Source organism: Carassius gibelio, chromosome B16 (genome assembly GCF_023724105.1).
Source record: "Carassius gibelio isolate Cgi1373 ecotype wild population from Czech Republic chromosome B16, carGib1.2-hapl.c, whole genome shotgun sequence".
In the NCBI taxonomy this organism is placed as follows: domain Eukaryota; kingdom Metazoa; phylum Chordata; class Actinopteri; order Cypriniformes; family Cyprinidae; genus Carassius; species Carassius gibelio.
Window position 1 is genome coordinate 19398064 of NC_068411.1, and position 26719 is coordinate 19424782.

At 36.3% G+C, this 26719-nt stretch overlaps 2 protein-coding genes across 2 annotated transcripts in view; both read right to left on the reverse strand.

Annotated features, from left to right (window-relative positions):
* Positions 1–1666: 1666 nt before the first annotated feature.
* LOC127974747 (GTPase IMAP family member 8-like) lies at positions 1667–7447 on the reverse strand. Its single transcript, XM_052578246.1, has 3 exons — positions 6724–7447; positions 4867–5574; positions 1667–3493 (listed from the first exon to the last, which is right to left on the reverse strand). Exons 1-3 carry the CDS (start codon positions 7445–7447, stop codon positions 2733–2735), a joined length of 2193 nt encoding a protein of 730 aa, XP_052434206.1. The 3' UTR covers positions 1667–2732.
* Positions 7448–13677: 6230 nt separating this feature from the next.
* Positions 13678–26719, reverse strand: part of si:dkey-12j5.1 (uncharacterized) — an 80214-nt gene continuing 67172 nt past the window's right edge. The window contains exon 11 of the mRNA XM_052578564.1: positions 13678–14042. Coding sequence (XP_052434524.1) covers positions 13854–14042 — 189 coding nt within the window. The 3' untranslated portion in view covers positions 13678–13853. The remainder of the gene's footprint in view (positions 14043–26719) is intronic.

Genomic DNA, 26719 nt, shown 5'->3' on the forward strand with positions numbered 1-26719 from the left:
CTGCAGAGGATCCATTAGTGGGCAGGTGATGTAATGCAAATTTTCTCCAAATCTGAAACAAACTCATCTACATCTTGAATATCCTGAGGGTGAGTAAATTGTAATTGTAATTTTGGGAGATCTATTCATTTAAGCTGACTAAAAATCAAAAAGATCGGATTGTGTTGTAATTTAAAGCTAGCACATTTCAACAGATATAGATGCAATGAGTTTCATTTACATTCAGAGCAGATGCCCTTCTTGATTTTAAGCATAAACTTCACAAAATCTATAAACTGGTTCTTCAAATCTGATTGGTTAATCACAATGTTGTTCCAGGGTCAACAACGATGTTGTCCCAGGAACATGTCTCACTTGGTAAAATCAGGTTAGGCTTCTCGTGCCGGAATATTTTAAGCATATATTTGCAATTCATTGACATGACACAAAGTGAAAAATGATTAGCATGGCATAGGCAGAGTATGAAAACGGACAACTTTAAAAAGGCATAAACAGTCAGAGAAGTGTGATCTGCCAACCTTACATCAATCCAGCAATGGGCCAAATATTATCCAGTGACAGATGAATATACTGGACACTAAAGTGCTAGACTGGAAGACCGTGCCAAGCCTTTGACACTGATATAATAATAATAATTTTGAAAGATTTCATGACCACTTAGTACTGCTTTACATGATTATGGTATTAAACATGCTCTGCCCTCTCACGTCTTTCCCATCTTAAACAGTCCCTCCCTAATTCCAGTCCCCTGTAAAAGAAGCCTCAATTAATTATACAGTCTTAGTTGGCCTGAGTAAAGTTGAAAACATGAATCATTCATGTGTAATTTCTTGAAACACTTTGTGTGTGTGTGTGTGTGTGTGTGTGTGTGTGTGAGAGAGAGAGAGAGAGAGAGAGAGAGAGAGAGAATGGATACAGATTTGAAGGCCCAACTCAGTGTTGCACGACCAACTCTGTCATCTGTTGAGGCTTCATTCAGCCTGATTCTGTAACCTCGCTTTGTTCCTCTTTCACAGCTTTCATCCTCTTCTTTGACATTTCTCAGCTTTGCCCTTTTCAGATTCTTCATTTCTCAAACTTTTCCTTGCCATCGTTTGCTGCCTCTTTTCATCCTTTACCATGAGACAATATCTGTAGCCTGATCCTTTTTGTTTTATTCAATACATTGTGATTAAAAGAGAATTAGGCCACTTTGAGTCCAAAAAGTGCTTGAACATCTTGTTACTGGTGTGAATTAAAGGGATCATCTACTCAAAAATGACATTTCTGGTATTATTTATTTACCCTAATGGGCCACAGTACACTGTTTTAAAAGTGGGTTCCATATTATAGCAGCTTATATTGACCAAAAAAAAATTCTATAATACTTTTGTAACATTCTAAAGCCATACGATACCTTTGTGAGATGAAAAGATCCAAATGTAATGTTTTTGTTCATTTTGTGAAGGTGACCAAATGTGAAAAATTCAATAAACCAAATGTCTCTTTAAAGGTTTAAATTGTGAAAACTTTGTGAATACAAACGCAAAGAAATGCAGCTCTTACTGATTAAAAAACACACAGAAACCAACATCTGCTGAACAACAATATTTATAATATAATTTAATGGCTATACAACAAAATAAAGTATCTGAAGGTCCAGAAAAGAAGAAAGGATTGTCCCTTTAACACAGTCCAACGATTATTGATTGAGTTGTTCTTGGATAAATCGCCAACAAAGTTCACGACCCTTGAACAAAAAGTACCCCAGAGTAAATAAAATAGACACACTGAAAAAGTTCAGATGACAAAATAAGGAAACAATTCCAATGACTATGTGCATGTGAATATGAGTGAAAGGCAAACATCCTCCCAACAGTGAATGATGAACAGCAGTATCAAAGCCGTTGGCTGTATGAAGTGCTGTTGTCTGAAACCGAATGACATTCACTTCATCTACCAGAAACAAGAGTCTTACAGTCATTAAAGTGTCATTGTTATAACAGTAACTTGCATTAGCATTACTTTCTCTTGCTGTTCTTCCCCTTGGATGCCGTTTGTCATTTATTTATTTGTTTGGTTGTTTGTTTTTGTTTATTTTTCCCTGGAAATATTGTGTTGTGGCATGTCATTTGCATATTCCTCAAGAATGTGTGCCACTTTGCCCACAGCTATGTGTTGTGCAAATGTGTCCAATTTTAATATTCTTATCGCTAAGGGGTCTGTGCATTATGAGAGTAAAGATATGGCAGTGGATTGCCAGAGGAATACATTTCCACATTTCTACATTTTAAAAACAGAGCCTAGTGCCCTCTACGTATTTCAGATATATATTGCAAGCTTGGAAAATGTCTTTTTAAAATATAAATGTGACCATATAATTTTTGAAAAGCAAAGTTTTAAAAAATAAAGAAAAATTAATGCACTGCAAAGGGTCATATGCAAAGAGTGTATATATATTTCTTACTGAACTTACTTTTTGTAATCTCTGTTTGATGTTTTGCACAATGACTTTAAATTATCTTTTGGGAGTAATCTTCCAAATCTGATGTGCGATTTATTCGATTAATTAATCATCAAATTATGTAATTGGATAAAAATGAATCACTTACCAGCCCTAATATATATATAATAATTATAATAATTATAATTATAATAATAGTGTCTTTTTAAAGGATGTTTAGATATTTCTACTCAAAAGCAAACAAGAGAACTGATTATTAAAATAATTTCCAGAACTCTAACTTATCGCCTCATACAGCTGTTGTCCATTTCCATGCTCTTGACTCCCAAATGACTTCATCATCATCAAATACATCATCAGATTCATCTTCCTCTCTTTGTCCCTGCATCTTCAGTCTGGTGTTTGCTCTGTCTTCCTCCACCTTCCTCCCCTCTGTCACCTCCCGCAGCACCTGCATGTCTTTGTCATTGCCCCTGCTGTTTGCTGAAATCATCTCTTGTATCTTTTCCAGCAGCTCTGTGACCTGATGGCTCTCACCCTTGGCCTTATTATTAAAAACATGATACCTGTTTCCACATCTGTCAACAAGCCACTGCAGAGCTTCTCCCTCACATGCAATGTGCTGCTCAATGGCTCTGTCTCCGAGCAGGTCCCCAAACGAGAACAGAACTATACTGTGATCCCAAACCGTGGAGCCCAAAAGCCTCAAATGATCCTCCATCGCCTTCCGCTCTCGCTCTTTAAAGGAACAGTCGGCACGAAGGACCAAAATGTAAGCGACTGGTCCAGAAGCGGATAAAGATGCACTCTGTGTGATTTCGTCTTTATTTAGTTCAGGGGTTTGTTCTGTGGGCAGGTGCTTCCACCAGCCAGGGGTGTCTATGATGCTGACCTGTTGTCCTCCCACCTCTACATGTACCTGAACACACCGGGCTGTTCTTCTTGACCCAAACACCTGTTTGCCGAAGATGGTGTTCCCTGTTGAACTCTTCCCAGATTCTCCATAACCCAGCAGCACAAGAGAAAATTCTGAGAAATGCTTTCCAACATCTAAAGACATGGGGGAAAAAAGATTCCTAAATTATTTTTAATATAAGCCACCACCTTCAAAGGAACAAACAGGTCTGGCAAGCATTACTTCTGTCAGGTTGATATGGGTTTGAACATGACCTGCAATGTTTACCAGTCGCATTCCTCCTCGTGCTCCGCAAAAAAAAAAAAAAATGTAATTGCGATATACACACTCAGTGAACTTATTTATAAACTCACAATTTTGAATTAAAAACTTGTTTTCAAAATAAAAGTCTTGAAGGTCCTCGGTTTATGGTTTCAATGGAAGCTTGTTTCTGCCACAAACAAGCAAATAAATAAACACTTGCGATATTTATATTATGGATCTGTAATTTATTTCTGCAATCTTTTTCGCAGTGGAAAGGTTCCATAATTCAAGAACTTTCAAGAGTTTTATTTTGATAAACGATCTTGACTTGAGGAATATGTTTGGAATGTCAAATATTGTGTAAAATGAGTTTTGACTTATATAAACAAAACTATATATATATATATATATATATATATATATATATATATATCATACACACACACACACATTACCATTAACAAATTGCATATTAACATACATTACTATTACTCATTATAAAATATCACATTCCCAAAACCCTAAGGCACACAGACAAGCACTCAGACTGAATTTATAATAAATAATGCAGCTTGAATGACACAGCGTTTCTGTGATGCACACTGAACTCTTAGCAGACACTGTGACGCCAAAACTTTCTCATCAAAATTGTTTTTCTAAGACAACCCGAGCCCATAAAAAAAGCCACAAAAAATAAACTCAATTTGCAGGTTGAACTCTGTATCCCTCCATCACCAACAATATTGTGTGCACTGTACTGTATTGACTTTCAACAAGAGTAGCTCTTATCTTCCTCGGCATCATCCCTTTACTGATGTGCTCTTTTTCCTTTTTAGTTGTAAGATGCTGACTTTGTACTAGTTTTGCACAATCAGGCATGTGCTGGATGCACCAAAAGCTGTATGTAGATTTTTTGCAAATGCAGTGGAAACATCATTTTAACTTGTTTATGCAATAATCGTGTAAAGCTGTAAATAATGTGGTTTTTTTTAAACCTACATTTTATTTCTGTCTTTTATTTTTTATTTTTAAATAAATGTCCTACTGTGTATAATAAACGATGACTTGGTGCATTAAGTAAAAAAAAACTTTGCAATGCTGAATTATAAATGAAGTATAAAAGAGAATTAAGAAGTAAATTCTTAGTGCACATTCTTGATGTTAATGTGAGTAATTCATCTGTGCATTTTTTCTCATTGGATATTATGTTTTACTCAAAAGTGTCACATTATGGAATTAAATTGTGTAGAACCCAGTATCTTACCCTTCATTTTATTGTCCATCTTCCTCATCTGTCTTTGTTTCTTTGCTCTAGCCTTAGCTTTCCTTTCAACTGCTTTCCTTTTCTGCTTCACCTCCTTCAGCGTCTTAAGGTCAATTTCATAATAATGGCCCCTATTTTGTGCCACCATCTTCTCGATTTTCTCCAGCAGGTTTGTGACCTGACTGCCATCATTCCAGTTCTCATTGTTGAGGACATGATATCTGTTCCCACATTTCTCAACTAGCCACTGTAGAGCCGTCCCTTCACTCTCAATGAACTCTTCGACAGTCAAGTCCCCCAGGCAGTCTCCATGGGTGAACAGCACTATAGTATGAGCCCACACTCTCTCAGAAAGAAGCTCCATGTGCTCCACCACTGATTTCTTCTCTGCTGCTGTGAATGACATGTCTACACGCAGAGTCAGCAGAAGCACGTGTGGTCCTGGTGGACAGAGAGACACGCTGAGTGAAATCTCCTCTTTATCCAGTTCAGGAGTGTCAGCCACTGGGAGAGACTTCCACCAGCCTGGAGTGTCCACTATAATCACGTGTCTCCCATCCACCTCGCCTTGTCTTCTCACACACGTGGATGTTCTCTTTGAGACGAACGTCGCCATACTCAAAATGGTGTTTCCAGCTGAACTCTTACCAGATCTTCGGAAACCTAACATTACCATCCTCACCTTAGGAATGTGGACATGTTTGAGACCTGGTAAAAACAAGATTAATTTAAATCATAATTTTTCTTTTTCTTAACTGAGATTAAAAGTATAGTTCACCCCAAAATAACAATTATGTCATCATTCATTCACCCTCAAGTGGAGCAAAATACAAAGAACTGAAGATGTCAAGGATATTTTGTCAACAAGAGAAGTAAGAACTAAAGGTAATGGGCGTCAACAATTTCAACTGAGTGTTACAGCAGTGAGAAAAACGGACTGGGTTTGCCTAATTTGAATCATGACTTCATAAGGTGTACACATCAGGATTATTTGAAATGTGTTTTTGTCATTTTGGAGTTCAGTAGCACACCTGATCTCATTCACTTTCATGAAATTGGAAAAAGTAGCCATAATACTCTTCAGAATGTCTCCTAATGTGTTGCATGGGGACAACATGAGGGAAATAATGAGAGAAAATGATGAGAGAACTGTAATTTTAGTAAATTATCCCTTTAAAAATGGTTATCTGGGGCCAGATTCACAAAACATTAAGAAAACAATACTTCTTAAAATTGACTTTATTCTCAACAACAAAGTTAAGAATATTTTGCATTTCCAAACACATTTTTTCATTCCTGAAAAGAATGTTTCCTTTAAAATCTTTGTGAACAATCTCTTAAAGTTTGGATAACCTCCAACGTACATTTTTCTCGTTAGAAAATTACCCCGTGATTTACTCACCCTCAAGCCATCCTAGACAACTGGAGTTATATTAAAAAAATGTCCTGGCTCTTCCAAGCTTTCTAAAAATAAAGTGCAAAAAAAAAAAAAAGAAAAACACATGAAAATTATTCCATGTGGCTCTGGTTGGTTTAAAAAGGCCTTCTGAATTGAATCAAGATTTTTTTGTGAGAAAAATATACATATTTATAACATTAGAAACCGTAATCTCTAGCTTCCGCTAACTGTCCTCAGCATGTTCACTAGAGAGTGGCATTCCAGCACATACCATAGACATAATATTTTTAATATTGATTGAATTCATCTGAAAGAATAAAGTCATAAACACCCAGGATGGCTTAAGGGTGAGTACATTTTGATGTAATTAAAATTTTTGGGTGGACTATCCCATTAAAAACTGTTCAGAATTGAACCTTCTTGAGAAGATCTTCATGAATCTGGCCCCTGGTTCTTACCTTGTCGTACAAGTGGAGTCTCCCATTGTTCTTGTACCATCTTCCTCCTCTGGTTTGCTCTCGTGTATCTCTTCGTCATCATTCCTTCCACCGCATACATCCATTTTCTGTCCATTTCAAAGTGACAGCCACCGTTTCCCACGACCACTGCGTCTATTTTCTCCATTAACCCCGTCAACTGCGTCCCAGTGGCTCTCTCAGTATTAAGAGCATGATATCTGTGTCCACATTTCTCCACTAGCCAGAGAAGAAGAGACTCTCCTTCACTTCCAATGTACTTTCCTAAAGTTTGCTCCTGTAGCTGGTCTCTATATGTGAACACCACTATAGTATGGTTCCAGACTCTCTCGCTCAGAAGTTCCAGGTGTTCCTGCACTGACCTCCTGTGCTTTTCTTTGAATAAAGCATCGACACGTATGAGCAGCAGAACCGCATGGGGCCCAGGAGGACAATGAGCAACGCTAAGCACAATCTCTTGTCTTTGAAATTCAGGGGTTTCTTTGACAAGGTAGTTCTTCCACCAGCCCGGCGTATCAACTACAGTGACCTGCCTTCCGGCAAAATCTCCATGCATCTTCACACACTGGGCCGTTCTCTTTAGATGAGGCTCTGCGTGACCTGTTATTAGGTTTGCCAAAGAGGTTTTCCCTGCTGCTCTGTTTCCCAATAACACAATCCTCAAATCAAAGAGAAACTGGACTCCTGCCAATAAGAGACGATGCATTCCTAATATCGAAAACATGATTTCTTGTTCCCTGCTGTCTATACATCTAGAGATGTATTGTACTTAGATTTAAGCTTTTCTTAAAAACAGAATCAGAAATGTTAGACACCAAGAATATAAATGTGTTAATCAGGGAACTTACCAAATTCACTTGCTTCACATGTAGCCATTGCTGCACTCTCTTATTCATAACCCTGCCTAAAATATTTAGAAATAATGTCACTTTCGGTCTGAATTAGTTACCGCACCATTTAAATGATAGGTTAATAAAACGACTTCCATCTTCAACTCTGTATTAATGTGTTTTGTGGCACCAAGATCAAGCTAATGGATGATGCTTTTAAAATGACAAGATTACCAGTACCACCCCATACATATACAGTGCTTTTCAACAAGCTTTTAGAAGCCATTAGCTATCTGCGAAAGAATGAATAAGTGAGGTGAAAAGGAAAAAAGGTTTTACCTTTGTTCTCATCACAGCAGAAGAGCTGACAGTGAAATGAAGAATATTATTCTTGTGTGCACAACAAATATGAGAAAAACTGGTTAGTCAGGCTGAACAAGCGGCTCAACACTTTTATGGAGTCTTATTAGAAGGGGCTCAGTTTCCATTTCATTGACCAATTTAAATGGATACATCCATTAAGATCCCCTTGTATATATCCATCCGGGATATTGTAATGAATGAGTGATAACAATAACTATAATAGCTGAGTGAACTATTTGGATAATTTGATTAGTGATCTGGAAATAGTCACTACTTTGAGTGTGACTTAGAGTAGAAGAAGAAAATGAAAATGCATTGTAAAACAGATGCAAACAGGTAAGGGGAAAAAGGGTGAGAACATTATGTGGATCGGGACATGCTCCACATAGATGTTCTTTTAAATGTATTTGCTTAAGATGCTCATTCGTAGTTACTTTTTTGTTTGTTTTTTACACTTTTTATCATCTTATATGTCCAAAACTGTAATTTTTCACACACAAACACAAAATTATACATCTTGTACCAACATTATACAAAAATCAAGATTTAATATGTTGGTCAAAATCCCATGTTATTAAAGATGAAGTGCTATGCAGGCTATTTAAGACAATATAGGACGATTAGACAGCAATGCTGACCTAAAATGCAAAATGTTGGCCCTCTCTCTCTTCACTATATCGATCTATCTATATTCATGTATTTGCATGCTCTAATGTAAAATTTCTGCAACAATTCTCTCTCTCGCTATATTCTATCTTTAAATATGTGATGATCACATTGCAGGGAATGTCTGCACAGTTAAACTTGCCGGCGCTCAAACAAATGTCTTCAAATGAAAAAGGAGTTTCCCACTTCTCCCTTGACATAAATCACAAAAGATGAATATATATGTTAGCCAGAAAAGAGAATAGAAGAAATGGGCAGAGAGGTTGTGCGAGCAATGACTCATGGACAGTGTCAGCGAGTGCTTGTCTTGTTTTGATGTACAACACACAGACGCTTGAGATCGGTCAGGGACAGATTTGGCCATATCAGATTTCACAGAACTAGAGGGGGAATGCAGAAATTGCCTATAACCTTGAAAAGACAGACCTTGAGTGAAAGAAAGAGAGAGAGAGTTATGTGGAAAGGAACCGTACAGTGAATCCTTTGACAGCACCCTGGATAAAAATGGCTTTGAAAAGCTTTCGAAACAGTATTGTTTTGCAGACTTCGCTGGTGTTTTTTTTTCCGGTTTGGAAATTTTATGTAAATATGATGTTTGTGTGAGCCTTATCACATTTTCTATCAAATTACAGATGATTCATAAGGTCTCAGAGGTCCCCTTCAGTCTATAAATCTAATTAGCGCTTCTGCACACTTAGCCACACAGGACCGACATTTAGTTTGAAACAGAAGATCTGAGCCTTTGTTTTTCATTCGGTACAAGCCATTAAAGTTGCATTTAGCTCGTACATCATTATCACTGTTATCGGCATCTCTCAGTGGAGGATTACTGCTAGTAAAACATGAAAAGTGAAGGTTAAGAACACAATAACAGAGATTAGAATCTGTCTTTATCTCTAAGGAACTCGCTGGCTTAAACAGAGCGAACTCTCTGTTTATATGCCCGTGTATGAGGTAATTGGAAAGTTCTGCTTGGCTGGAACCTATGCCGCCTCCGGTGATGTTGGTCACACTTGTTTCTTTCTCATTCTGTAAGGAAATAAAGCCTCCGTGTGTGCGCAGCCTGAGCCCCGATAAGGAGAATGTTAGGAGGGCTCATGATAGTGCTTGGATTATACTTGCACAATCCCTCTATCTACTCTTATTTGAGGACAAACTGCCTTAAAAACCTTCCCAAAGCATGGCTTCTCTTCCATTCGTGTGTTTAGAATTGCAGTACGCCAGAGGCTAATCTGTGCAAGGATCTCCTTACTCCAAGATTATTTTCCCACACGGCTGAATGGGAATTCTTCAAAGTGATGAGGCAGATTATTTGGAAGGCAGACTGGTTGACAGGCACTTGAAATTCAGCTGTTTAATCTGTATCCACTTACTTTAGTTTGAAGAGCTTCTGGCACGCTGTGAGCCCCAAAATCACTTATTTGACTTCTTCGAGACGCCTTCGGCTCGCTAAATTGAACTTAAGAAGAACTGATCTAAACTTACCATCAATATTTCGACTCCTTGCTATAAACAAAAGCAGTTTTAAATTAAAAACTTGAGGCGATGAATAAACAACAGCAGCAGCATAATTTGATTGTGGAGACTGAAGAGCGATTATCTGTTTGTAACAAAACAAAGAATCTCTCTGAACAATTTCTGCTTAATAAGAGTACTTTCATTTGACTGAATAATTAGATTTCTGCTTTCTCTTTTCAATCCCATTCTCATGCCTTCCAGGAGCTAAGATGAAGCTATTGCAGTTTTTGCTAGAGCACGTCTGCAATTAAAACTGATGGCAACATCAGCTGCTTTGACTTTACATAGAAGACATCACTATGAATAAAATATTTAAGGTCCATACAGTAACGCCTTATCTACAAAGGCTGTTCCTTTTAGCAAAAACATTAATTACCTGTACAGTATATAATTGAGTTTTAGAGGAGCTTTATAAAGTACTTTTGTACTTTTAATGCAGTTCTGCTTTTAACAAATGAGCTTCATGTTCATTTAGTTCCAGGGAAAAAAACTATAATTAGCGTATTAGGCTGTGCAGCCAGTAAAAACCCTATACAGTATGCCATAGAGGAGTTTCTGACTCAAAACCAAAAATATCTCCTACTCCAGCCGAGCTCTCATTAGTCATTGGAGTTGTTATTAATGTGCTTCTGCCTTTCTATTCAATCCTCTATATAACCCGCAGCTGTAGAGTAATGGTAAAGAGTAATAGGGAAAACCACAAATGGTACTTTCCATGAATATGATACAAAACAGGGCCTAATTTTGTTTGTTTGTTTTTTTCAACAAATGGTGCTAAACGGAATAATTCACCCAAAATTTTATCAAAACCAAAAAATGGTTTGGTTACCAGCCTTCTTTAAAATAATTTATTTAGTTTGATTGTCATACAGGTTTCAAACAAAAGAATTTTAAAAAAATCTATTTTTCATTTTTGGTTGAACCATCCCTCTGTAACCTTCAGAAAATCATGACTGTCAACCTAAATCATATACAAATTGTTATATTTTGTAGTCCATCATACAGATTTATGCAATCTTTTTACCAAAATCACATATTTATAATATGTGAAAACTAGTTTAGAATGGGTTTTATCAGTTGCAAATTAAGCCTAAATCCTTCAGTTGTAGCTAAATTTTGGTTTAAAGCTAGTGATAGGTTTATATTGGTTTAAATTGTTTGATATAGTCAAGTCAAATCCTATGATATAGAAGAAGCCAAAACCTTTTTTAATACATATCTAACAGATCAGAGAATAAAAACATGATGTTTTTCTTTTTACTGCTTTTATAAAAGTCATAGGCCACCAAAGTGTACTGCATTTGTGGAAGAAATGTGTTGCCGTCTTAAGTACATTTCCATTATTCTAAAAAACCAATTGTAAAATTGACCCTTCGATGGATGAGGGGATGGATGGATGAACATATTACCAACGAGGCATAGCATGTTATCACATTTTTCTTTCAAAAAACTAAATACGGGAAAGCTGCTGGAAAGTGAGAATTAATTTGTTTAGTGATGACAACCAAATATAAAGGTGTAAACAGCATCTAGTTTGGTCTGAATATGTTAGATTTCATACAGTGTCATGATCAAAAAGTGACGAGTCCTTTGATATTTAAGCTTTGTATTGCCAAATCCTGAGGGGAGTTGGATGACTAGCCTTTATAATTAAAGAGGAGTAATCTTGACCCTCAGGAGGGAAATAGGCTCTAAATGTATCAATGAGACTGACCTGACAAGTGCAGACACTGTGACATCTACAAGTTAGACCTGCTATTCAGGTGACCAATTTATCATCGATCTTTCCATTTGGCTGTTGTTTTCTGTTGATTTTCAGTAAGGGAGCTTCCCATAACGGCCTTCACTGTCTAAGAACAAAACACAAAGGAGGTTTCATTCGTTCTGCAGCCAGCACATTCATTCATCTTTCAGGAAATATTAAACATATCACTGAATTATCAGGACTCATATGGTATCTCAACCTTGACATGCTTTAGCATAAATGGTTCTCATTCATACAGTTGTGCTCTGTTTTGTCATTTCCCTTCTTGTCGCTGTTTCCATTGATTTAATAAAGCATGCTCTTTCTGTGTTAAATGTCCATCAAAGGCCTTGTGCTAAAAACTAATTAAGGTGTTCAAAATCCCAGTGGCCTTGGACGACTGTAAAGCAACCATACAAAGTGCAATATACAGCACACACACTGTATAATGTCTCTAGACATATGTCTATTTGCGTAATAAACTACTATACACTGTTCTGTATACTATTTGGTGTCAATAAGATTTTTAAAATACTTTTATGTCTTAAAATAATTGTAACAAAAATTGTCTTTCAATAAAATTTAAAACTATTTTCAACATTGATAGTAATAATAAATGTTTCTTGAGCAGCAAATTTCTGAAAGATCATGTGACACTGAAGGCTGGAGTAATGGTTGCAAAAAATTCAACTTTGTCGACACAGAATAAAGTAAATTTTAAAATGCATTCAAATAGATTTTTTTTCATTGTAAAATTATTTCACAATATCACTGTTTTTAGTGTGTTCTTGATCAAATATATTAAAGTTTTGTAAGGTGTGAGAGGTGTCTTAAAAAAAAAAAGTTGTTATGATGGTTTTATGGGACAATGAAACGTTAAAAAAAAAAATAAAAAAAAGATGGTTTAGTCAAAATATGACTATGTTTATCCAGACTTTCCATCTCCGAGAAGCTAAAAATCCATAAGCTTAATTAAAACTTGAGAATCTTCATTAGGGCTGGGAACTGACAGGCCTCGTGTGATCGGATTATGAGATTTGCATTGGATTCACAAAATGAAACCAAATGTCTCATTTGGACTCAGGAGGCTTGTTCTAGTGTCTCCGAAATATTTGATGGGAAAAACTGAAGCAGTACATAAAACGGTTCTCTGTGAAGGCTGAGAGACAATATCGGAAAATACAAAACAAACATCAAGGCTCATTATCATAATGTATTGTGATGGTGGCATTATAATGACACATTTCTGGGGTCTGCATAAGGATAAACAAAACTATTTTTGCACATCCATAACCAAAATGATCCTTAAGTTCCTCATCAAGGGAACGAGAATAACAAACACTCAAGTGTGTTGAGAGATGAAATGTCTTCCAGCTAGTGGGGCTCATTGTGCAGATTCTGGATTATGACTTATTATATTCACACAAGAGCTAAAGTCATAATGAAGGCAGAATGAGAATGTTTTCACACCATTATCATCATCATATGATGATATAAACTTGTACTGGCATTTAGCGGTTTGTTTTTATAACAAACTTTAGTTCCTCAATGCATTTCTCAATCCATATAACACGGCTAAACAAAAATCTAAAAAAAGAAAACAAAAATAAGAAAAATGTTATCTGGATATATCTTTTTAATGGAATTAGAAATCGCTTTACGTTGAATTGTTTTTATTTGGATACTGTTAGCGCTTTGGAACATTTATAAAATAGTAAAATATAAATGAAACACAATCTTGATCAGTGTCCAGATCGGTGTGTCAGATGACCTGATGGTTCGCAGTCTCAGCATGTAAAAAAAACATGGCACACAGAAAATACATCCCAGCTTTAATCAGACATATCAAACTAAAATAGAAGGGAAGAAATAAAGCAACTGGTAGAGAGCAAGAAGAAGCCGTGAAGATTAACCATCTGCTTTCAGTTTAATATTCGGATTGGATGAGTCCATGGATGACAATAAGAATAAACAAGTGAAAAAACGCTGAATCAGTGATCCATGGCATCATCTTCTTCATCACTGCTTTGAATAAAATCATCCTCAATGTTGTCTACAGATGGTCCAGCTTCATCATCATCATCATCATCAGCCCCATGATCTTCACCACCCAGCTCTGCTAACAGCTGCTCCGTATGCTCAAACATGGGTGCATCCTCACAGCGCAGCTTCACATAGAGCTGCAGAATAGAGAAAGAGAAAAAACACATCTTATGATTATTATCAGAGGAATGGTGGCAGTGTTTGTTTGGAGAGTAAAGAGAAATCTCAGCTTTGACTCCAGGCTTGGCATGCTTTGCAGTGTGAACAAGTTGCCACTAAATCAGAACTCTCTTCTCTTATATATTTCTCTTTTATCTAACTCCTCTTTTCTCCATCTTTCAAGGACGATATCTTTCTCTCCCTCCGTCTTTCTTCGAGAAGGTCCAGTGCCAGCGAAGTCAGCTGGCAAATTCCACAAATTAGTGACTCCTTTCCAAGCGCAAACGGAGCGAGCTCTGCATCAGTGGGAAATTGTTCAGCAAGTGACTGAGTGCTTGCCAGGAAAGGAAGAGAATTCAATCCCCCCACTGTCTCAACTCTTATCACTGTAAAATATACCCCGAAAGAACATGATAAAAAAGCAATTCTCCATGTGACTGCAAAACAATATATCGCCCCACACTTTCTCCCTTTGCTTAATATAAGAACGCCGGCTAGGGATTTCATCCTGTTTCAGCAGGGGAATCAGTACAATTAATGTCAGAATGTTTTACAGTTTCAGTGCAACAACCAAATGTGAATAAAGAGATGCATATGATTAATTAATGATCAATCAATTAAGCTTAAAAAGTCAGTTAATTTCAGCACAAATACATGCAATCTGATGTAAAATGAAGCAGGCTCAACATAATGATAGCTGGGGGGAAAAAAATTGCCAAATAAAGACTGCACTCACTGCAAACAAATTGATAATGCATTAAATATGTCAACAAGAAACACTTAAAATTACATCATAATTAGTGAAGCAGTACGTTATGCCAACCTGTTCTCATAATTGTTTATTCTTACCTAACATTTAAGAGCACATAATTGAATTTTTTTTGTTTTGTTTTTATTGATGAAATTTATAATTTGGACGTATTACAAAGTAAAAAAAAATGCTATGCATTTTTAGCCAAAAAAAAATATATATATATGCTTACAGCTTTTATTTCATTAAGATGTTTATATCAATGCATTTTTTATAATTGTATTGATAAGGGATTTAGATTTTAGATCCCTTAACCAACCCCCAAGCCTGAACCTACTCATTTTATATGAAAAGATAAACTGAAAAAGTGCAGAGAATGACTATTTTAGTGACGATAGTATTATAGATAGTATTAAAGACACAGTCGCTAATCCCCCTCCTACCTCTAAACCTAAACATATCTATTCCTTAAAAACATGTACAGTGTAAAGAAAAAGATGACAGGCAGTTAAGTTCAATCCCAAACATTTATTTATTGCAAAAACATCAAAAGCAGTCCGAATGATGACACATTGCAGCCACAGTCCTCTCTGGTGGAATACAATAGGTTTGTGTGAGGGGCAGAGCTGAATTTTAGTTGTTAAACGCTGAAAATATTATCCAGATCATCATTCTGTTACACTCTGTGAAGGCACGCATTTCTCATTCAAAGTCAAACATACCACACCAGAAAGACGGCATGTCACAATCTGTGACTATGAACGTAAAATTTTTCAGCTGTAAACCTGTCGTAAAGCTTCTGTATTTCTGAATTTGTAAATGAGCGAGTCAGTGTATTGCTGCTTAGAGTCACTGCTCAGGATGGAGATCACTGAAAAAAGGCTTTGATTTGGTTCGGTTCCTCGCAGTCGTATGGATTCTGAGGATTTGGATTACAGCGCACGAATAAAATTTATCCTTTTTATAATTATGTTGCGTTTTTGGTGTATTTTTTCAGTTCTACTGTATGTCACAGCACGTCGGAGAAAACGCCTTTTGTGTCCCATGGTAAACAAAGTAAATATTGCAAGATAATTAATGGTTAAAGGAATGCAGTAATGATAATTATTTTGAGGGTTTAATGTGTAGTCTTGTTTAACGTTATGTCTAACCACAGCAGAAATCACACAGAATAAAATGTTATAATTTCGTATTACGTAAGCTTCATTTGATAATGCAAACATTTAATTCGCTATGCGTCTACCATATTCCTAAAGCGGATATTCTGTATCATAGCAACCACAGCATTTCAACGGAAACACGCTGCACTCTCAAACGCTTGCAGCTGAACATTTTCAGCTGGCTAAAAAAGCTTTGGTGGAAATGCAGCCTAAATGCTGTAATATCAATATTCATAAGGATTAATTTGTAATTCTGAAAAGATTACAGTTTAAGTGTCATCAGTACATCAGTTTTGTACGTTAAAATGTACTGTAAATATGCTCGCTTTAGTGCCTGTGAAAACGTAAGTTAACGTGCATTTTGTAGAACCACGTTTTGCGCAAAATACATTCTCATGAGATAGCGTTGGTTATGCACACTGTGTGTTGTTATTTGACAAATTCCAAGTGTTTCAATGCAAATCATGACCAGTACAAGGTACACAAGATAAACAGTAATAATAATAATTAAAATAAGTTCTAAAATTAAAAAGTTAGCTATGCACAAACTTTTTGAAGTCATATACATGCATTTTACTATCAATTTATCAATGCATACTCAATTTTAATGAAAAACAATTATGTAAATTCCTAAATTATTACTTTAGGACTGAAATATTGAACTGTATGCACACTGTGTATTATTATTTGAAAAACTCAAAGTTAGAAAGAATTTCAAATCTCACCTTCCACAAAAGCAGCAAATTAATTAAAAAAGACTGGAATTCTATATAATGCATGTGATTACTTATTACTATTAGTACAGGACGATAAATAATCAGAATAAATGAAAAGTAATCTGCATGTTACTGTGTGAATAGTAACAATGTATCAATTGAGTTAATTTTATTGTAAAAATAATGAAAGTTCCTGAAGAATTATTCAGTGAGTGCTAGATGTGATATAAATGCGGCTAATGATGGCAAAGCTAAAAAGAGCACAAACGTCAGACAGACTTGCACCCCGTCAAACAGCCACGCAGAGAGCGCACAAACTTCCTCAACTTTCAGAACGTGTCAAGCGAGAATGACTAATGCGCACTATTTTTTCTAAAGGTCACTCCTTATGAGGTATTAGCAGTGCGTTTGGGATACAGCCCTCTCTTCAGTGAACTGTAATCATGCAGACGCTACTCTAACTAGACTTTAATTAAGAAAGCACATTTCTTATTAATACGTGAAAGAGTAGTCATTTAAAAACCTGAAGAAAGTGACCCCACAACTTATCAACCTCTCCTTCGCTGTTCTTTTCTCTCTTTCCTTCTTTTTATTTAATGAGTTTTAGCACCACAGAACCTTATTTAACTCCCTCAGGAGTGAAACCACAGAGTCCTTCACACTCGCAGACTAACCAGGTCATCTCACACACACATACTGTCAGTGGGCAGCCCGTTGCTCCCTTATATCACCCTCAGAGCCGTGGGAACGGTCGCTAAGCAACAGCGAGTGGCGACAGGGCTCTCTGGGCCTCATGGGATCTCATTTACGGACCGATCATAAGACCTCAGGAGAGTCTGAAACTCCTACCTGCTCTACAGACCTGACCTTCACACACACACACACACACAAATATTAAAACCGTTGGACACCCAGGTTTAGTTAGACCCATGAGGGCATTTTAACACAACGTTGATGTGTGTGTCCATGTACTGTAGGGCCTTTTCACTGCCGGATATCAAGGTTAATTGTGATGATAAAGCAACACTTACACATTAAACTCACACTGGCTCACAGGACCGAAATATGTTAATGTCTTTGAATGATTCGTTTCTATACTGCTTAATGCATCACTGGAGTGGATAGCTACATCGCAAACATTACTGTACATTTAATTCCAGGTTCAGAACTCAAATTGATAGATCAGTTCGTACCAAAAGGATCAACATGTCTAGGTAAATGTAACATGCCTGATTTGGAGAATAAAAACACACTTTACAAATGAGAAATCAGTACTGGTCATTTTAAGCTCTTACATAAAGTGTTATAATAAAGAGGAACGTTTTAAATTGTGTTTTGTAAAGCGTATTCATTAGCTCACTGGCATTAGTCACCTGAAAAGTGACTGCAATTTGTGAGTGCTTGAGTGATAGAGCTTGGAGAGGAAAGAGAACGGGGGAGACAGAAATCAGAACAAATCATTCAAAAAAAAAAAAGGGGGGGGGGGAACTGCAGTGCATTAAACTGTATATAAACATATAAATGCATTGCAAATATGCACAACAGAATGATAGAATGACCGACAGACAAACAGATAAATGGATAGATGGAAAGATTTTCAAGCACATTCTAAGCAACCTTTCTGCATGTAAATAACCAAACTTGTGCCACACTCTTGTGATTTGGATTCACAGATCTGAGTTGTGTTTATTTAATCAGTCTAGAGGAGGACGGCACTCCAGTTAATGTGTTACCTCAGCAACAGCCACCATCTGGAGTTCCACCCCGTAATTACTGAGACCTGATCTCCAGTCCCGATAACAGTTACACTCCATCAGCCACTGATACACACACACACACAGTGTCAAAAACACCTTCCACAAACCCACAGTTCACCCATCACCAACTCAATCCCCTCATCTTTATAGTCTCTAATAAGCTCTCAAACATGTACACAGTGGAAATGTTCCTCCTGGAGGAAGCAACAGCTGAATACGATCTTCCACCTTTTTGCAAGCAATCCCTCCCTTATCCAAGACTTCTACCTTCTCCACTGATGTATTGTATGTTTTGAAATGGCAGCTTTGCAGAGGAGCTCTGTCTGTGGGAAGGTCTTTGCTGAAGAAAATTGGCTGGAGGTGGTGATGGTGTGTGTGTGTGTTTGTAAAAGTGGAAAAGAGTCTGCAATCTTCTGCTATGGACATCATACTCGCTTGGGAACAAGCACAAAAATAAATTTCACACACGCTTTTGCGACTGAAGAAAAACCACATACCCATACACAAAAAACATCTGTTTCTCTGTGGTGTGGATATTCAATAGAGCTAACAAGGACTGATAAAGGACACTGTCGGCGAAATAGATTGTTTGACAGGTGCAATATTTGAAAATCGATATTTACTATTTATTTTTTAAATTACATTTATATCTGAATTCATGTCAACCTATAGACTTTCAAATATCAAAATATCAGGAATTCATATGTATTTGTGTACAAAATGACATATAAACACATTTTCCTATTTTATTTTGCCTGGAAACGCTTCCAGCACGCGCGCATGTCGCGGTAAAAATAGGCGTCGGTTCTATTTCTAGCATGCACGCGTTTTCCGAGCCGTGCCTGAGACGCGCGTCTCATGCAGGCGGTCTGTAAGCTCTAACCTGTTAACATGGGAGCCGATTTAAAAACCAACACGCCACGCTACTGAGACGCTTGCGCCACGCATCCAGTGTGTCGCCGGCCTGAAGGTGGTGTGCTGACTAGAGGTGAGGGGGCACAGTAACCTAGGTGGCCGGGCCAGGCCCCCTGGGGCCCCCTCGTGGCGCCGACCCTGATTCGAATGTCAAATTTCAAATCGAATACCAACCCACCGAACGAATATTCGGGTCCGTTTCATATTTATTTATTTTTAAATCTAATGAGAAAAAAAGCAAATGAGACACACAATGAGACAGCCTCACAAATATGAAGGATAAAATATCGCTATCGCCCCCTGGTTTCTCGCTGCAGTACAGGTAATATGTAAAAAAAATAACAAATTTGGAATTAGAATTAGTATATCAAATAATTACATATTAGGTTACAATTCGAATTTTATTTTATATTACGAGTATCTGGCCCTTACAGTGTCTGCAGAGAAAAATTCTGGCCCTTTGACAAATATAGTTGATGACCCCTGCCTTAGACATTACTTGATTCTCACTTATTTCAGGAGAAAATAAATGACCTGAAATACATTTAATTGGCTAAGATTTATTATTATCTTTATATTGTTATTATCAGATATGCCATTATACAGTATGTATTAACTCAATGATGAGGTTTTACATATAATGCCACCTCCTCTTGGAAATACCTACAGGATACCCTAAAAGCTTACCATGTTACCCTCACTAAATGAGTTTAAGCTACTTTTAACAAATAACATGTTTTATACTTTGGTAAATTGTTGTTGTGATTTATGACTGTGTTTTTTATGTTTTTGTTGTATATTGTATAACTGTATACTTTTACTATTTATTGCTGCCTTCTTGGCCAGGTCACTCTTGTAAAAGAGATTTTAAATATAAGAACTGAGAAGAACTGATTAACAATAACAACAATTTAATTAACTAAGAATATCATTCTTGTATTTTATTTCTTTTAAATCTATAATTCTTACTTTAGAGGAAAAGTGAACACACACTTGAAGCAGTGATTTAGATATAATTTATAAAAATAAATCACACATACATGCCATTGAAAGGTCCTCAGAATTCAGTCTAAACCTGACACACACACATGTACATTTGCTTCTAAATAATATTATTATCATATTTTATAATATTTATATAACACATATATGCTACATGTTATTAATACTATATATATATATATATATATATATATATATATATATATATATTAGGGGTGTAACGGTTCACAAAATTCACGGTTCGGTTCGATACGATACACTGATGTCACGGTTCGGTTCGGTTCGATACGTTTTAGATACAGCAAAATGTAAAAACATCTCAACTTTTCAGAATGCCGCAACCGCACCGCGGGTCATGTGACAAGAACCAACCAATCAGCTTCATCCTTTCCCGTAACAAGGTTGAGAGCTCAGCCAAGATGAAGGAACAGCTGATCATAGTTGTATATGGATTGCAATTTTGAAATAAATTTAGTAGCAGAGCTACTGCAAGCGATTTTTAGAGCTGCAAATCCATTTATCCTTCGCTGAAATTTCCGCGTCTCATGGAGAGAGCACGTCATTGTTGCTTAGCAAAGACAGACACCTCATGAGCGCTTCTGCCCGAGCGCTTTGGAAAGGAGGAGAAAGACGTGCTTAGCGTTTTCCACGCGTTTTTAGGAGCGATATGTGAACGGCCCCTAAGGCGCTCGCTCACTCAGCACGCGCTGAAGGCTCGTTGCAAAATGTCTAATGCATTTAACAGACCAGAAATATAAGATCCTAAAATAACCAACAGGTCTGGTGTTTGGGTTGGATTCCCTGTAAGCTATAGTGTCTAAATGCTGCAGGGATAGTTTGCTGCGTGCATGTTTCTCCTTTTTTTCGTCTTTTCCCAGATAGTACTGACGCATATATCCCAGATATTCCCGCTGGTGTTTTTTTTTTTTTTTTTTTTGTATTCCCGCTGGTGTACCCTGTCATGTTGCAGATGCGACATACCGTTGTTTTTTTATCCACCACTCTCTTGCCATCACCATTATAGCTTAAAGGGAATCCAAAGTGCACCCAAACACCAGACCTGTTGGTTATTGGAGGATCTTCTCATTTCTAGTCTGTTAAACGCATTGGCTATTTTGCAACGAGCCTTCAGCGCGTACTGAGTGAGCGAGCGCCTGCTGAGTAGCCTAACATAAACATATAAGATGGTGTTTTTTTCTTCTTCGGGAGTGTCAGGGGCGTTGCCTGTTACGTTGTTTGGGTTATTGGGCTACCTTGTTGAACGCATATCATTATATTTCTATCTCTCTCTTTTTTTTTTTTTTTTTTTCAAATATAATTAATTACTCCAACGAACCGTTCGGTATACATAATGCGTACCGCGTACCGAACCGAAAGCGTCGTACCGAACGGTTCAATACGAATACGCGTATCGTTACACCCCTAATATATATATATATATATATTTCTTTTTTTTCCACTTGGATCTAGAGTTATTCATTAGGTAAATTATGCATAAAAACATGTGTGCATTTACTGTATACACTACTTCTTTGTATGTACATCCACTCATTTTTAAACGTAGGTAAGACTGCTGAGATATTTTACAATATTTACATTTGTATTTTATAAACAAAATGCTATGTTTTATTTAGAAGAAAAATAATCTTAGAATGTTTAATGCTATAAAATATACAATCAGACTAGCATCTAAGTATCCAAGTATGACTAGTTCCAAATACAAAGCAGAAGTTCACTGGTCCCAAAGTGTGTGTGTGTGTGTGTGTGTGTGTCAGGCATAGTGTGCATTTGTGTGCTGAAAGCAATGAATGTGATTGTGTTCGTGCCTGTCCTTCCCTCTTTCTCTGCCTTCTTTCATCATTCAGATTACCATCAAGGACTCCTCCCACTGTCCTTAAATCACTCTCTTCAGGCCGTATCTCTCACTCTTGTTCTGTGCCTCTCTTCTCTGATGAACTGCTGGGCTGGACCGATTTCTGATCCACATCTGACCTTACTGTCCATCTGACAGATAGTCATTTATATCCGCACCGGTTACACACACACACACAAACACACTTTTCCTTTCCTCTTTTCCTTCCTGTACAGCTAAAATACAGTGTGACTTCAAAAAAATAAAATAAAATAATAATTTTTTGCCTGATTTGTGACTCTGCAGGATATGATTTTGTTTATTGTTTATTCACATGAATCTTCTGAACAAACCAATTCACTCAAATCAAATAGAATTTGAGTCAAATTCACTAGAGTCAAATAGCATTTGAGTATGAGCTGTGAAGGACCATTTCATTTCTTGGTTCTACCTCTCATAAAACATTTTTGATCAATTAACATTGACCTGAATCATGATTAAATGATTCAGGGATGCATTCCTAAACCACAAAAATGTATTTTAGTGAACAGAGTCATGGGATTCATCAGAGCAGTAACTGAAATTCGAATCTTGCTGACTGAATACTTAAGTAATTATGTGCAGTTAAAGAAAAAATAAAAGACACGTTTACAAGACACGTTTATTATTATCCAAATCGCAAAAAATAAAAATAAAAAATTGCTTTCAAACACTGTGCATCAAAGCAAGAAAATAGTCCCAAAAGGGCAGAGACAGATGCAGATAACAAAAGAATATAAAATACAGTTTTAGTATGATTATGATTTAGTAGTGATGAAATAAGTGACTCCAATCCTGTATGTGCTCGTGCCTACCAGAAGTGATTTCTCTACGAGCGCAGTGATAGCAACTTACTATATCAAGAGATGAGAACAGCTCTTAATACATCAAACCACAGACCTGATCTAAGAGAACAAATAAAATGCCCAAAAAAACAAAAAACAAAATTACACTCTAAAAGATGCTCTGCTGATCTCATTCATTCAACTGGGAGCGCGGAGACACAAGAAAACAGACTGTAGAGTTCATTTAAAAAGCATCAGTCTATTCTTAAAAGTAGGGGTTTGCAATATGATGATTTTTGACTGTGGATGATATAAATGTCTCCACGATCTGCTTTTGAAGAAATATCATAGGCTAGCATCGTGCTACAGCGCACATTCTATCAGCTGCAGTTCTGGCGATGCCGTCTCAATATACTGTACAACGCCACATGCATTCACATCAGGGTTAACTCAGCAGTAGAGTTACTCTCACAGGACACTGCAATCACAAAAAGTACATCATTTGTACATCATTTGCATGCTTCTGAATCAGCTAATGTACAGATGAGTATGTTTTGTTATTAGTTTAAGCATTTGCTATTGAATGTTCAAATGCAGAGTTTTGCGCGTCGCGTGTGTGTGGGAGAGAGAGAGAGAGAGAGAGAGAGAGAGAGAGAGAGAGAGAGAGAGAGAGAGAGAGAGAGAGACAGGGTCACATCACAGTGGAGTCAGCTGTTTTATCCGTCCGTGGCTTGTATACTGCAAACACATACGAGCTTCATCACTGTGTCTGTCACGTGACTCTGTTCCCCTTTGAGAACTGATGGTAAAACTAAGGACATTATTTACTGTATTTACATTTATTTTGAAAGATGAAGCTCACGATTATGGAAAGGGCCGTTACATTTCCGACCAGTGCTTGTGGTGTTTGGCCAATCACAACGCACTGGGTCAGTTGGCCAATCAGAGCAAACTGCACTAGTCGGAAAGAGGGACTTTGTAGAAAAAAACGACATGACACGTTTCACGAGAGAGGCGGGGCACAGAGGACCTACAATAATGTACAGTATTTGAAAAATATTGTGATTTTTTAATATTAAAGCATGTCAACATATTCTGTTACACCAAAAACACAAAATAATGATCTTTAAAAGAACATCATATGACCCCTTTAAAGGGATAGTTCACCTTAAATTTTTATTTCTGTCATTATTTACTCACTCAAATGTTGGCCCAACCTGTATTCATTTATTTATTGTGCTGAACTTAAAAAGAAAAAGAAAAAAGAAAAAGAACATTTTGAAGAATGTGGGTAACCAAACAGTTGTTGATTCAGATTGAATTTGTAGGGGGCTTCAGCAGAAGAAAGATAATCATTCAGGTTTAAAACTAATTTTGAGCCAGTAAATAAAATAAAACACTTTTTATTTTTGGGTAAGTTATTCCTTTAAATGTTAATAAAACACCAAAACACAAAGAGAAAAATCATTCACTTGACTGAAAAACTTGAATGCAGTTGCATTAATAAGAATATTATATATATATATATATATATATATATATATTTTTTTTTTTTTTTTTTTTCTCCATTTGACCAATCTAAAAGTCACTGTGAACTCAAATATTGCACACACTACAACAGAGTTTTTGAAATTGCATGAAAAATTGCAGTCTTCATAAAAGTTAAAACCATAAATGCAGTACAACATAATAGAGATATTTTTATTATTTTTGTGCATTTTCTCCATTTATAAATACACTTAAAACAGGAAGCGATAAGAGAAGGGACTTTGAAATGTTGCAAGCCGGATTTGAACTTTGAACAGCTCAATTTGTCTAAGCACATGGGCTTTGATGATTACACGATGTTTAAACCTGAGGAAAAGAAACCTGGTAGCAACAAATGTCTACAATTGCTATGCTAAAAAAAAACACAGCAATCAATACAGAATATAAATAAATAAGATTTGCTCAGCTGTAGTTTGCTAACCCTTGTTTGCTGATGGTTTAAAATTCCACATGCTTTCTAAACCTTGACAGATAAAACAAAAAATGGGAATGGAGGGTTTTTAAAAATGAACCTAGAGAATGGGAGAGGTCCAGACTGCTGGAGAAAAACACACTGACAATGACACATTACACATACAGTATTTTCAGCTTCATTCACCATGACAGTGACTAGATTTAGAGACGTTGATATTCTTGTTTGTACTACTAAGTTTTTCTAATGCTGGTTTCCATAAAATTATAATATAAATAAATATTATCTGTCAATATAAAATATTTTTGCAATGATTGGTGTATCAGACAATGTGATATATTGATCAATATTAAATTGTAATGTTTAGATGACCATTGCCATTATCTAATATTCATTTGAAGTCAATCTTTAAGAATACTAAGGATTTAATACCACTATTAAATGGAATATTTTGGATTGTTTTTATACTGTACATTATAATGCAAGATTCACTAGCCTTTAAAAACATTTTAAACATTTTTTTTTTTTTTTTTTTTTCTTTTTTTTTTTATTTAGACAAAATAGTATAAATGTGACCCTGGACAACAAAGCCAGTCTTACAGTAAGTTGCACAATACATTGTATGGGTAAAAATTATTGATTTTTCTTTAATTCAAAAAATTTTTAGGATATTAAGTATGTTAAGTATTAAGTGTTATATTAAGTATTAAGGTCATGTTCCATAAAGATATTTTGTAAATTTCCTACCATAAATATCAAAACCTAATTTCTTATTAGCAATATGCATTGCTAAGCACTTAATTTGGACAACTTTAAAGGCAATTTTATCAAAATTCAGATTTTTTTGAACCCTCAGATTCCAGATATTCAAATAGTTATATATAGGGCAGATATTGTTCTATCCTAAAGAATCATACATCACTGGAAAGCTTATTTATCAGTTTCAGCTTTTAGATGATGTATACATTTCAGAAATTCTATTTTTTTTTAAACTGACAACTTACGACATTTACATTTACAAGTCATTTATAGGTTATCAAAAAAACAAATATATATATATATGTATTTGGATTTAAAATACATGTGTGGAAATACATACAAATACACATAAAACTGTCAAATCACACAGAAAATCTGCACTGGTCAAGTCTAAAAACACCCTTGCATCCCTTCCAGGAAATGTTAGATTTACTCAGAAAACAGCAGACCTGAAACATAATTTGTTTAATTAGAATGTGAAAAGAGTGTGAAGACAGTTGCGCAAATTAACAAATTGTTTAGATGTATATTAGTTCCTCGAGGTCACACAAGGTATGTGTTCAAGTGAATGTGCTTTTCGAGTGTTTTGCTAGATGTGATTTCAAGAGCTGCCATGGTAAGTTACAGGCAGAGCAATAAGACTCAAAACTGCTCATTTTGCACCCATGGCTGAGCGAGACGCTTCAATAACGCTGCAGTAACATTGTGACACACAATATCTATATTGCCACAGAGAACAAAAGCTGATAAAATGCCTTCTGAATTTGTCTTGCTTCAATTTCCCCTCGAGGATCGATAAAGTGTGACTGTCTATTCACAAAGCAAGAGGCTGGAGCACATATGCATCATAACATAAGCATGATAAATCATTACATGTAAGATTATTAATGGCTGAAAATATGGTCATGCACTCAAGGCTCAATCAATACTGTCCAGATCAATAAAGGACAAGGAACGGA